This window comes from Chaetodon auriga, chromosome 1 (assembly GCF_051107435.1).
Source record: "Chaetodon auriga isolate fChaAug3 chromosome 1, fChaAug3.hap1, whole genome shotgun sequence".
Taxonomy (NCBI): Eukaryota; Metazoa; Chordata; class Actinopteri; order Chaetodontiformes; family Chaetodontidae; genus Chaetodon; species Chaetodon auriga.
In genome coordinates this window covers 20,114,271-20,128,227 of record NC_135074.1, presented here as the reverse complement: position 1 = coordinate 20,128,227, position 13,957 = coordinate 20,114,271, and the positions used below count along the sequence as shown (strand labels likewise).

Here is a 13,957-nt window from a genome sequence, read left to right as displayed (position 1 = left end):
TTTTTTGTCTGAGCTGCATCTGCAGTCTGTGTTTTACTCCGTCAGATGAGATGTGACATTCATTACACATAATGCAAGCGCTCTCTTGTGTCCCTGGCAGGCAAAGAACAGCGGATACGCGAGGCCTGTGTTACAGTGTGAAACAACACAGCCCCACACACAAACAACATGACTGTAACTGTAAAAGTTTAATTTAGCTCGTTGTCAGAACGAGAGCGAATCGTGTCTGGATTTGAGTTCTGGTGATCGCTCATGTTTTAGGGTGTTGGTTTGACAGCCCTGGAGCACTCCCCTCAGCTGTCACCACTTAACTGGTCCCCGAGGACAGAGAGAACTACAAAACATGGGAAAAATGTAAAAAATGCATGACTCCTCCTCCTCCTCCCGGTTCCCTGCCCCCCGGCCCCACCCTTCCAGTTTGGGTTACTAGGAGACCAGATATTGGGCCCAGAATGAAAGAATCAAAGCCTTCAGGAGTGAGCGGTGCGACTGCTGCAACTGAGGGAACGTCTTGTAAATGTGTTATTAGCATGAAAGCCCAGCCTGCTGCCGAAACCCAAGCAGAGGTTGTTGTGTGAGGGCATTTTTCTGTGCAAGTGTCTGCAGACGCTGTGTTTGCCTCCTGTCTGCAGGCTGGTAGTAAAGGCAGAGGTCGGCGAGGCTGTTTCAACCAAAAACACAAGGACAGAGTGGCTGTTTGCTCTCTGGTCTGCAGTACACACTCATTCCGAGCAAGATTCCAGGATGGACAGTGACGTGTTGAAGAATAACTATGTTAAATGCACTGCGTTGTATGTAGTGCAGCAGACTAAAAGCTTTTTGATTTTTGAGTCAGCTGTCGATGGACACCGTTCACACCCCGTGCCATGCACAAAGGAAATAGAAGAGCTGCTCGCAGCTGCAAAAAAATTAATTATGGATGGCAGAGAATCAACTCCAAGAACACCTCAAGAAAAAAAATAATAGTAATAAACTTTTGGAAAACATTTAGTTGCCTTTTGCTTTTTTAAGTGTAATCGGCACCGTTTGATGTTTGCCTCCTGGTAGTATAAAACAGTAAAACACATTGTTCTCAGAGATCAGTACAAAGTGAATACTGCGCACAGTTAGTACGTAACAGGGACACAGTTTGTGTCTCAACCTGACATCATGTATAGACCCCAGACATATTCTCAGTTTCTCCTCTCTCTTTTGTCCTGCAGTCGTACTTTGTCACTGACTATGACCCCACGATTGAGGACTCCTACACCAAGCAGTGTGTGATTGACGAAAGGGCGGCCAGGCTCGACAGTAAGTGCGCTTTGCTGAACAAACAACAAATACACACACACACACACACACACACACACAAGACACACGTCTGTGCTATGTGCATGTTTCTGTTGCATTGTACTCGAGGAATTGATTGCAAAGGTCTGTTTTGCTGCAAGTTATTGTGCGTGTGTGATTTGTGTCGATGTGTGTGTGTGTGTGCGCTCTCTCCAGTCCTCGACACGGCTGGACAGGAAGAGTTTGGAGCCATGAGAGAACAATACATGAGGACAGGGGAGGGCTTCCTGCTCGTCTTCTCAGTCACTGACAGAGGAAGGTGAGTGACAGTTCTCGTCATGTGCGAACTCACACGCTCGCTTCTCTTCACCTCCTTCTTTCTGTTTGCACGCCTCTGTTTACTGTTCACAATTACACACTCACTCTCTTTCTCCCCCCCTCTGCCTCTCGCTCTACTAAAACCATAAATCTTGCACCGATACTCTCAATTGTTGCTGCTTGTAGGCTACTTCCGGAGCCTCTCGCTGTTGTTCTTGTTGTCATTTTCTTTTGTTCTCAATGCTTCCTCCCTCATCCTGTTCTCTTGAATTCACTTATTCGTGCACCTTAGCTTCTATTTAAAGCTCATATCTAGAATGTTTCCACTTGATGTGATGGCGCAGTCACATAAAACTTGTGTTGGAGATTTTCACTCAGTGCAAACATCAACTTGCTTGTGGAACAAGCCAATACAGAATATACAAGTACAGTATATGATACTATCAAACAGCGTGGATGCTTAAGGTTTCAGTGCTGCTTGATGTAGTGACACCTGTGCGATTCAAGGCTGCAGCTCCTCCAGCTGCTACTTTGATGGAGCCACCACAGAAAAGCAACTGGTGTGTCTGTTTACAGCACAACCAAACACACTCAGGTTGTTTTAAGTAAGTAAATAGAGTGGACAGAATACAGTGAGGCTGTTATCAATGAGATCAAATGGCAATGGATTACATGCATGTATTTTCTTATGGTCTGAATGCAGCACGAGAATGATGCCACGACCGCTAAGAGCAGTAAAAACTGCTATATAGAGAGAAATTTACTGTGTAAATACTGTAATTGTCTTCTGCAGAGCAAATACCAGCCACAAATAGTATCAAAATTAGGTTTGATTTCTTGAAAATTGTGAAAGCTCGATTAAAAAGGGTCCAAATGTTCTGTGATTTTACTGCTGTGTGATTTATCAGAACTTATGTCACCTTTTAACTATGTTTCAGATTCCACTGTTTAGTATTCTTCATGTAGTCAGCCTGTCACACCCCATCCTCCCTGTCTTTGTGTCCCTGCCCAGCAGTGCAGTCAGCTGCATTCCCCTGCCCCCACCCACAGCCCCCTCCCAATGTTTATATTGTAAACAGTCTTTCCTTCCTCCATTTATATTAGTCAAGTCTTTCCAGATTTACTATGTGCTCACCAAGCTGTCTGTGGGCTCGTGGCTCGAATGCTGTCCTGGCTTTGTGGTTGCATTATGCCTCCTTTTCCCCTCCAGACTGACATTTTTATTTACTGTTTGGTTGAAAAAGTGCACATGTCATTTGTATTATAGTGGGACGGCAGTCAGGTCAGTGCACAGAGCCTCACAAATACCAAAGATATTTTTATGTTTTGTAGTAAATGTGGTTGACTTTTTCCTCTTGCTTCCTTCTGCTGACATGCTCACCCCTTCAGTCTGATACACAGTGGTGATGACCCCAACTTCTGGGTGATGAATTTGTCTGTGTGGGTGGGGTTCATTTGCTCGGGTGCACGTGTATTTTTAGATGAATATATGTAAAAACATTACATAACCTGTTTGCGCAGACAACACCTCATAACACAGCGTGATATGTTTTACAGCTTTGAAGAAATCTACAAATTCCAAAGACAAATTCTCCGAGTGAAAGACAGAGATGAATTCCCCATGATCCTTGTAGGAAATAAAGCAGACCTGGAACTACAGAGACAAGTAAGTCCAACCGATGGCAGAGATCTGAACCCGCTGACTGACAAACATGTCCCCTGATCATCTGTAGAGATAATATCAGCCAGTCTGGAGGAGTCACATTTGCATATTTGAAAGTGGAAGCAAGCGTTGCAGCTGCAGCTAGCTGCTAAGATACAACAGGATGTGAGTGAAAGAATAATAGAGCGGCTGCAGAGACGGTGGTGTCAGGAGGGGAGGATGGATGGAGAGAAAAGGGAGTGTGATGAAATGATGAATTTTCTGGCTGTTGGTATGCAGTGGCTCGTCACTTCCTGCAGTGAAGCCACACCGCCCCCTTATGGTGAAACGGAGCCTTACAGGCACGTGTCTTGAATCAATGGGTTTTAGTCACTGAAACCAGCATTTAAGGCCTCATGGGATATGAGCTTGTGTATTAATTCTTATTTATTCTATTAATTTGAGAGGTGTAGATGCTAGAGACATCATATCTGAAAGCATTAGAGATAATAATGTACTACACATTTCCTGCTTAGCTTGATGGTAGCTCTGTGATAGGAGCCTAAACATAAGACATAATAACACTTTAAGTAATGGTATATTAACCCTGAATAGATTTTTTGAACTTCAATCAATCTGACGAACACATTAGTACATGTTCCTCATATCACTGATAGCCATTAAACATCAACTTCTTCAAAAGTTGGTCACTATTTGACGTTATTTGTTCACTGGTCTATTGTTATAAGAGGAATATAGTTTAGCTTTGGACATAATTACTTTCTGGATTTTTGGGGTCCAGATAATTTGCACAGCTGTTTAAAGAAGCGTGTGGAGGCAGATTCCAGCTGTGCCCCAGATACACACAGACTAATTTGAGTGTGTAGTGAGTTTACTCTTGAGAAATTAGAAAATGAATGCATGTATACAAAAAATGTGTTTGTGAGAAAATAAGCTACACTGGAAAATAAGAAAGTTCTTCTAACAACGTTTTACGTTTTAAGGTCAACAGGAAGCCTTCAACGATCGGATTTAACGCGTGGACACTTGTTTAGTCAGAGGCCCACTTTGACTTTCACCATAACATTTAGTCCAGATTCAGTTCAGCCACTGTTTGTAACCTACATTAAAGATGACTGTGTGCACAAACAGCATACGTTACCTCTCAACCTCACATTTTACATTTATATGACATCTGTTTCCACTTAACTTCACTTAGCTTCATCTCTTCCTGTCAGGAGATGATATCAGCGCTTCATAAAAACATGCTTTGTTTAGAGGGGTTGTGGGAAATGTTTCTACAAGAGCTGGACCTCAATTTACATTCAAGTGTGAGCCCGTCATTATTCTCCTCTTCCTTTTGCCTCAGGTAACCCAGGAAGAGGGCCAGCAGCTGGCCAGACAACTGAAGGTCACATATATGGAGGCTTCAGCCAAAATCCGTATGAACGTAGACCAGGCTTTCCACGAGCTGGTTAGAGTAATCAGGTAGGTCATTTATAAAGGAGCGTTCAGTGGCTCAAAAGATTACCATCCACTCCTTTAATGACTGTTAATAATTCCGATAAAATTCAGATTTACAGCGAAGGTTTTGTACATGTTGCACATACATTGACCCTGAATTGCTACTTTGACGTGCAGACAGGGACCTCTGTCGCATGTCATTCCCCGTTTCACACTCACTCATTGAACAACAGTCAGACTTGATATTTTAAATAGAAGACATCATGCGGCTTTTCCTTTTCTTGTTTGTGTTGTTTTTTTTTAAAGAAAAAGATGCAGTACACTGTCCAGTGTCTCATGATAGTTTCTTCCCAACTCCCAGGAAATTCCAAGAACAGGAATGTCCACCATCGCCAGAACCTACAAGGAAAGAGAAAGACAAGAGCGGCTGTCATTGTGTGATCGTCTGAGTCGGCCTTATCACTGTAACTCATGCAGCTACTCTCTACCACCCCACCCACTCTGCCTGACATCACATCCTCAGTGGATGACTGACCGCTGCCTTCTCCACGTGCATGACTTCAGACAGCCTTTTCTGAGATACTTGGACCAGGAACTGCTGTCCCCAGGACATCACTATGGACAACTGACAATGCCAAATTTTAACACCACTCTACCTTCAGCCGTAATCTAATTCACACGAGAGAGTCCCAACACTAAACATTGCCTTCTAAATCAGCCTGACAAATTAATGTTTTGTACTCTGAAGGACTTCTCTTGCCTTGTAGTGACATTTGTACTTGCTACCGAGATTGAATGAAAACTATATATCCAGAATGTTAATGAGTTTCTTTAGTTTCCAGTGTCTGACCAGAGCAGAGAGATTATCTTATGAAGCTTTGTGTATGTTGTGCCATATCCACCTTTACTCCCATGTGCTAATCTGCTGTACATATGTGACATTTGTTGTGATTTTCAAAGTGTATTTCTAATGACCCATTAAATCACCACAGTACAGTGTGTGAGGTTGAGTTTGGTTTTACATATATGAAAGTGAATATATAAGTATGTATATAAATATAATGCCTAGACAGCCCTTAAAGCTACAATGATAGAACTTTTTGCCATTCTGCAGTGGATTCTTTACTTTGTCTGTGGTTTCTGCTTTCATCTCACTTGCCAAATATGAAGAGTCTACTGTAATCGATGTTTTAAAAGTCTTATAGATTGAAGGGTTCTTATCCCACGCCATCTCCTCAGTGTACCGAAAGTAGCAGATTTTGGCAGAATTTCCTTCCTCAAAGGTGGCGATTCAGTCAAAATTGGATTGTTTCAGATTTCTAAGAAGCAGTAGATAAATTTATCGGTAGCGCATTGTGTATCTTTGACAACTAAATGATTTCCGCTCCAAACACTGGACGCTGTATCCTCTCTATTCAACTTTCAACAAGTGATGTTAACTAATCCATCTGTTGCAAATCCAGAAGCTTTCAGAGCTCCGTTCGGTTCAGATCATTCCAGTGTAATGCATCTTCTCTGTCAAACACCTCGTCTACAATTTAGATCAAATAACTGTTATATCATTCCAATAACACAGTGGCAATGTATTTGTTTCGTGTCCTTGAATTATTCTGTTCCAAAACTCTTTTTTCCCCCCCAATGATTTGTCAGCTGGAAAACCAGGACAAGTGGAAGACGCACATCGTAAAACAGCCGTTCTCCAATGGGACATGAACTCAGCGGACCTGCCACCTGTGGAGCTATCATCGCCACAGACACAGAATACTCTTCTGCCTTCCCTTTCCACCTCTGTACTTCTGTTCAGGCATACAAATGAAGTACTGCAGTTTGTTTTTCATATCATCATCTTGTAATATAAACAAAAAGAAAATCAGATGATGGAAGTAATGGACTTGATTAAATGTTTCTACTCTACTTTTATACATTATTTTCTTATCAAACTAGTTGACAAGTATTTTTATATGTTTATAAGTGAATACACATGCACAGCACAGCTGTGTGTATATGTAAAGAGGAATATTTAATTCTCTTGATGATCTTAAACTGAAGATGACTGTTGGCCCAAATTCTCTAAATTGGACTCTTCACCCAGATGTGACCAAGAATGTTTTGTTTTTTTTTCTTATTGGGGCTTAGTAACAGAGAAAATATTTATCTTGAGGTGTCCACCACCAGCTCAGAGTGTGACACGCCAGGTCAGGTGGGAGAGGGTTTTAGAAACGATTCTGGGAGCTTTAAACCACACGAATGAATATTATAATCACTGAGATTTGAAATACCCACTTCCCATCTTCTTGCAAATCCTAGTGTACACCCAAATCATCCTGTTTTTGTTTCTTTTTCTTCCATATCCGTGTCTTTTGCCCTGTGTGTAGCTTTTGGTGCTAAAATAAAATCTGTCATTGAGCCAGATGGGGTAGAGAATCTTTCTTTTAGCTTCAAAAAGCTGCACAGTCTTACACACTGAGCCTTGTGTCAGTGGCTTTAACACTAAAGTCCATCTGTGATGCAGGATCCCATTGTTGTTCACAGCATGACTCCAACTGGATCTAATCAGGACTTTGTGAAATACTGGATTTGATCACATATTTGGACCATCTTTTGACAGTCTCGTTGGTTAGTCCAGATCTGCTTTCATCTACTTGGGTGTAAGTTGCACATAAACTGTTCTATTTTATTTTTATTTTGGGACCCCATTTATTGGTATTTCTGAAAGACTTTTGACTGTATTGTTGAATATGGCGACTAAATCATAGGTCTACTGTATCAGTTTTATTTATGTAGCACCAAATCACAGCAGAAGTTTATATATATATATATATATATATATATATATATATATGTGTGTGTGTGTGTGTGTGTGTATATATATATATATATATATATATATATATATACATATGTGTGTGTGTGTGTGTGTGTGTGTGTGTGTGTGTGTGTGTGTGTGTGTGTGTGTTCTGCTCCATGTTGGCCTTAGCCTCAAACTACAGTGCCCACCTATAGTCTCTCTGCTTCTCCCAAGTTGAAGCCTCTGAGAGCAACAGTGGACACTGAAAATACACATGCAGTCTGATTACTGACGTTACTAACAGATACTGATTCATTAATCCCCCCAGGAGCTACAGAGTTTGATAAAAATGATATCAAAATGCTTACAAAATGCAGACATTGCATTACATCAGCACAATATTACTGTGAGTGTTCATAAAGAGAAAAAATTCATGCTTTCAAGTGGATGTCTAACAAGTGTCTAACACTTGCCTTCCTCAAGGCGACTTGACCCACGATGAACCTTAACCAACAAGCCGTGTAATTCACACATACTGTATGTACCTACATCAAGGTGAAGCCAAAACATGCATGCACACATTTGACCACAAGGGGGTTGTTTTGACTAAGGAACTGTCATTAAATGCTGGAACCACTAGGGGTTGAAAGACAAGAACACATAACATGGACACACGCAGATGGGTGACGAATTAAAAGAAGAGCATGCACCATAAAGACTTGTAGCGAGGTGTTTCTGCAAGTCTCTACTGAAGGAAAAGCTCACACAATGGTGGCGGAGAGCACTGTCTGACTGTTTGAGACCTAGACTATGAGGTCTGAAGCATAAGATTCACCTCATTTTCATCAAGCCATTAATAGTAAATCCTGACTACTCTCTTTTATTGTAGGTGAATGTCTAAAACTCACTCAGATGGTTCAGTAAACACATCACAAAGGCCGTCATCGCTCTGAGTAATGTCCCAGTTATCCCTTACAATATGTGCAATTTTGACAGCCACCCTCCCTGTGAAAATAGGGCTTCTCTGTATGCGCCTGTCTTTCTCTGACAGAGCAGATCACTCCTCTCTACAGCTGTGACATGCTTTTAATCCTATGTGACTGATTTTGCATTTAGAAAAGTGCTTTATATAGAGGACCGTGTGCATTTGCAACTTTTGTACAATCAAATGTTGCCTGCAGACACTGAATCCAGCTGTATCTGCGACAGACTCCTGTTTCAGTGAACGTTGTCTTGTGGGTATGAAGATATCATCTGGCCTGTAGTGATGATGATTAAGTGTAAAGGAGATACAAACAATGCCTATGCACTCATCATTATCAGCATGTCAATCAGTAAGATTTATGTTCTATCACTGGTATACAGGCCATTGTTTTGTGAGCGTACGCAGCCTGTGTTGGCTTGTCATGACTGGACTTAATTCTCAAGATTTTCAAAATCATATATAATGTTCATCAAATCATAGAAAATGTATTCATTAGAGGAATTCAGGTGCCCTCCAGCCGTGGCTGCGGTAACGACATAACATAATATAGAAGAGAAAATGAGATAAGTGTGGGAAGGTTGAAGCACCTCCACAGCTCCAGCATCCTTTATGTTCATTCACTGGCTTCAGTGAAAGACATTAGATTGCAGATATGGGGTTCACAGTATTGAAATGAAAGCACAAGAGGGTTTCCTGCATGCCTTTTCCCCTCATTTCCACCTTTTCTCTCTGGATTGGTTCACCTAATGATAGCTTGTATTAAAGCATCTCCATGTTTGCACAAAATTGCAGCTGTGCAGACATCCACTTCATGACCTTAGAGAAGCAGCAGTCTGAGCTTGCATGCATGAGCTGTGCCTGATCCTGTGAAAAACAGGAAAATCTGACCAACTCTAATTTGCATTAAATGACATTCAACGGGAAATTAGAGAGTGCACATATGCTCATCCAAGTATATTCAGCATTTGAAGAATAGAAGACCTGAACTGTGTGTGTATGAGAGAGAGAGAGAGAGAGAGAGAGAGAGAGAGAGAGAGAGAGAGAGAGAGAGAGAGAGAGAGAGCTATAGCATAGCTACTATCAGCCTTCATGCATTGATCAGCATGTGATTGAAAATGTTCAGTGTTTGCTGTTGGCTATGAAGCAGTCATCACATGCCAATAATGAAAATAAAAAAAATCACACTTTCATCCATTGATTCGGCTTGTTTAATCAGTCTGTCTGGCAATTGACACCCTCTCTTTCAGGAGTTCGTCAGCAAAATTAATCGGCGTTGCAGGTCCGCGTGATTGAAAAACGAAACAAACAAAAACAAACAAACGAGCAAATAAATAAATAAATAAATAAATAAATAAATAAACAGCATCCGCGCGTGCACCGCGGGCTGACGGCTCGCGCTCCCCTCTCTGTAGTGGTATAGCCCATAAGAGAGCGTCTGGCTCCGCACAGCCTCTCTGCTCATTCACTCCACGGCGATTCCTTTAGTACGTGTTTGCATTAGTGAGATAAAGGAGACGGAGAGAGACGCGTTTACGATTTTATTTCTCGCCATCCCTCGTCCAGTCCTTCCAGTTCGCCGGAGACATGGAGGGAGTCAGCAGCAACAGGAGCATGTCCTACAGTAGATGGAGTTATGACAGGTAAGCCAGATTTGCCATCACGGGAAGGGGACGTGGTAAAACGCTAGTTTTGCTCTTAGTCTTCGTTTGTGTTGTCATCCTAGGCCGATGTTGTGAAGCTTGAGGCTGCAGCTCGGTGGGAGCCCCCTCCCCTGCGTAATTAGTTGACAGGTGCAGCGGATTTGGAAATGAGAGAGTGTATTAAGTAGCTTAAGCATCATATTGTGTCTGCTGGCAGAAGTGTGGGTTCCCCTCTGTTTTAACGTCCATGGTGTGTCCACAGACCTCCTCCTAGACAGCCCACCATCACCAAAACATTCCCAAAGCAACGAGTGTTTATGTTCCTCATGGTGCTGCTGCAGTCAGTACCATCATACTCAATAGGTTAATCCATCTATCCATTGATCACTTCACATTTTATACTAAAAGTTTTACATGCTGGATATTTGACAATGTTTAATTACTGTATAGACTTCAAATCATCAGCACAGTGGTGAGACTATCTGTGTGTACAACCTAAACGCTGCTTCAATCACAGACCTGGACTCATTAGGCAGGAAGTTGGCAGGCTGTGTCTCAGCAGTGCTGACTGGGATCAAAACCTCACATTTTAATACAAATTAAAGCAGGCGTGTGGAGTGCGAACACAGAGCATAGATGATAAAACCACCCCGGCCATGGTGGTCCTCAGCTTGACAGTAGCTGCCGTTCTGAATGCAAATTTTTTTTTTTTTCTTTTTGGAGACGGCTTTGAAAATATGAGCAGGCGGAGGATTGTTTTGCGAGGAGTGATTTGTGACACATTTGCATTTCATGAATAAGTAACGTCAATGAACAAAATGTCCATTTTGCGAGTGTGTGATGTCATCCACACAATGTCAGACATAAGTGTGAATGAGTCAGTGTGTTTGAATGGCCATGACTAGAGAAAATGACTTGAACACGGAGGAACTGTTCTTAAAGTACACTCAAGTATGTAGAATCATGGATAGTATAATGCAGCCAAAACCAATTCTTCCTTAGTCATACTCGGCCAACAATTTGGACTACAATGCATGGTTGGAGATACTGTTGCTGTATCAGGAGAGGAGGTTTTACTCTGACACTGTACACTGTATGTGTTGGCTCACACAGTATAATTGGTATTCCGAATCTGTGCTTGGACTTCCCAAGAGACTGCTGCCAGAGCCAGTGGTCTCTTAGAGTCCTAAGATATCTCACAGTGCTAAATAATGTTTACTGTGTGCAGCCACTTCAAGGCCGTTAAGAGTTGCCAGGGTGTGTGCACTAAATGAGGAGTGTTGTTTGCTTGTACAGAAACATCATAGAATATTATTCCTTCAGAAAACCATTAACTTAAGTTTAAGATTCACATCCCAGTTTTTTCCTCATACAAGTGAGCAGATTGTTTTGGGTGTGACATAAGCATCCTCTCTGCTAATGTCCTGCTTCAACAGATTGACAGTCATACTGGAGGAGGCCAAGTTAGAACTGACCATTCAGAGAGATTTACGAACTCTTTGTCATGTCCAAAATCAATCTGACACAGACTGAACTGTGATGTTAACGTGACACGCTTCAGGGGTCAAATTTAGGTCACTTCTCTACACTAACACACACAAAATGCAATGTGACATGAGAGAAGAATTCTAATTTCCAGGCTGGAAGCTCAATCATTCTTTCCTGTCTCTCGCCTCTGGCAGCCAATCTGTAATATGTAGGGACGTAAAAAAGAGATGCACAGATGCAGATTCTTGACAAAGAGCAGTTAGGTTTCCAATGACGTGCACAGACTCTCTGAGGGGCAGGAGTGAAAATGAGAAAAATGGCATCTCTTCTGCATGAGGTAGCACTTAAATTGGAGGGTGAGTACATACAGGCTGAAATACAGACACACACACACACACACACACACACAGACACACACACACACACACACACGTCTGTTTCTCCATACAGGGCCCCAAAGCAATATCCATGATGACTATTACCCTGACACATTAAAGGCTGTGGACACCTCTGGTCCACCCACACAGCTGTCTTCGCTTATTTTGCCTGATTAAACCTCATCTCAGGACTGTGTGGGTGTGCAGGCTGTGCTTCTCTGACCCTCTTATTAGTTTAGTAGCACCTGTTAGCTTTACCTTTGTTATTGGTTGAACTTTGGCGGCCTCATGTTCTGTAATTCCAGCATAGCTCCACCTGACATCCACCTGAGCAGATTAGCTAGAATAGGTGAGAACGCCGTTGGGTGTTCAGGGCCTTGAAGTCAAACAGTGGTGAACTCAGCCATTGTAGTCGTTTACAATTTGTCCTGTTTTTCAAAAGCGGTTGTTCTGTTATGACAGCAATGATGTCAGTGTGCATGTCAGAGATATTAAATTGCTAAAAGTCAAATTTGTGGATTTCAACCACAGCCTGTTTGAGATGTCACACAGTAGATGAGACAGACCCAGAACTCTCCTGAACAGGAGCTATCTGCTAACTCAGTGTTATGAGTACTGCCAAACACAGTGAGTTTATTAGCCTGGTTTCATTTAGCGGTTTGGCTAGCTCATGGAATTAGCAACAGCTGATGAGGTTTGACAGTAAATTGTGTTATTTCTGCTGATAGTTGCCAGTTAAGCATTAGAAACTGGATGCTCTTTGGCTTTACTAAAGCTGGAAAACAAGTCCCTTGTCGAACTTTGTAAACAAAACTTGATCATAATGAAACTTTGAAAGTAAAGCTCAAATCTTGAATGAATCAGTAATCGGTCCTGGCCTTACTCGAGCCCAATCTGAATACTTGTTGTTTCCTGTTTTCTTTTGACCCTGGATGATCTGCAGAGAGTGATCTAACATGAATAAGCCTATTCATGCTCAAAGCCTCTCTGACAGTTTTGAGTATAGCAATGTCTTACTTATGTGTTTTTGCAGGCATTGTAATTCATGGCACAGCCTGTTTGTACTTGTACCTGCAATATATGTTCAATCACACTGTGTCCTCCTGGCACCCACTCAGTAAACACTGTAGCCTAGAGATGGAGGGCCAAGGTGGGCTGACAAGATACAATTGAGAGCCTGTAGAGCTCAGCACAGGTTCTCTGTTTCTAATCAAAGACAAATGTTTGTATTAATGTCCTCGTGTACATTGTGTTCCCCCCATCAAACCGCATTGGATAAACGGGTAAAAAGAGAGGAAGCTGTGGAACTTGTGCATAGTAAGTTTCTCCTTAATTTCTCATGCTTCGTCATGGGACCTGATGATTAAAGACACCTGAGGCCTAACTGTGGGTATTATAAAATGCGATATGTCACAAACCCTCCATCAATTAGAAACATCCCTGCTCGTCTGCAGGATGATATTGCAGAAGGAAATCAAATGAAACTTCAAAAGCTCATTTCTCCTGAGTCTTGTTTATTTCCTGCCTGCCATGTCTCCACCAAGATGGAGGATTTACTCTTTGTTTGGAACTTTAAGTGTCAAAGAGAAGAGAAAAAAAAAGTGAATCTCCTCACTAGTTTTGGTTTCACATAAAGGCTGCAGGCTTGTGCTGATGCCACTCCGGCCAGTGATTTATGTGACAGACAGCTGAGAGCGACACAGTGGACTATTCCATCTGCATAAATGTAAGAGAACATCTTTTCTCACAGTCTCTGTGTCACTCTGCTTTGGCCGTTCATTTACACTACGCTGGCATTTTTTATGGCCAAAAACCTCAGCTTTTCAGTCTGTTAAGTGGATGAAACTGAAAACACTGATCTGGCGTTTTAAGAAGGATGAAAAAAAACTGAACTTCTTGGAAAACAAAGACACCATCGAGGGCTGTGCAGCAATGAACTTAAACTTTCTGTCTGTGATGACTTATTTTAAAATGCTGATCATACAG

At 41.9% G+C, this 13,957-nt stretch overlaps 2 protein-coding genes across 3 annotated transcripts in view; both read left to right on the top strand.

The window, feature by feature from the left end:
• The window catches only part of rras2 (RAS related 2), a 28,392-nt gene extending 21,289 nt beyond the window's left edge, over positions 1 to 7,103 (top strand). Inside the window, exons 2-6 of the mRNA XM_076728864.1 lie at positions 1,203 to 1,290; positions 1,486 to 1,588; positions 3,145 to 3,253; positions 4,599 to 4,717; positions 5,055 to 7,103. Coding sequence (XP_076584979.1) covers positions 1,203 to 1,290; positions 1,486 to 1,588; positions 3,145 to 3,253; positions 4,599 to 4,717; positions 5,055 to 5,142 — 507 coding nt within the window. The 3' untranslated portion in view covers positions 5,143 to 7,103. The remainder of the gene's footprint in view (positions 1 to 1,202; positions 1,291 to 1,485; positions 1,589 to 3,144; positions 3,254 to 4,598; positions 4,718 to 5,054) is intronic.
• A 2,712-nt stretch (positions 7,104 to 9,815) lies between these two features.
• tub (TUB bipartite transcription factor) overlaps positions 9,816 to 13,957 on the top strand; it is a 42,852-nt gene continuing 38,710 nt past the window's right edge. Inside the window, exon 1 of one of the 2 annotated variants that reach the window (XM_076728833.1) lies at positions 9,816 to 10,106. In XM_076728833.1, coding sequence (XP_076584948.1) covers positions 10,051 to 10,106 — 56 coding nt within the window. In that variant the 5' untranslated portion in view covers positions 9,816 to 10,050. The remainder of the gene's footprint in view (positions 10,107 to 13,957) is intronic. The other variant, XM_076728824.1, reaches the window with a different exon arrangement.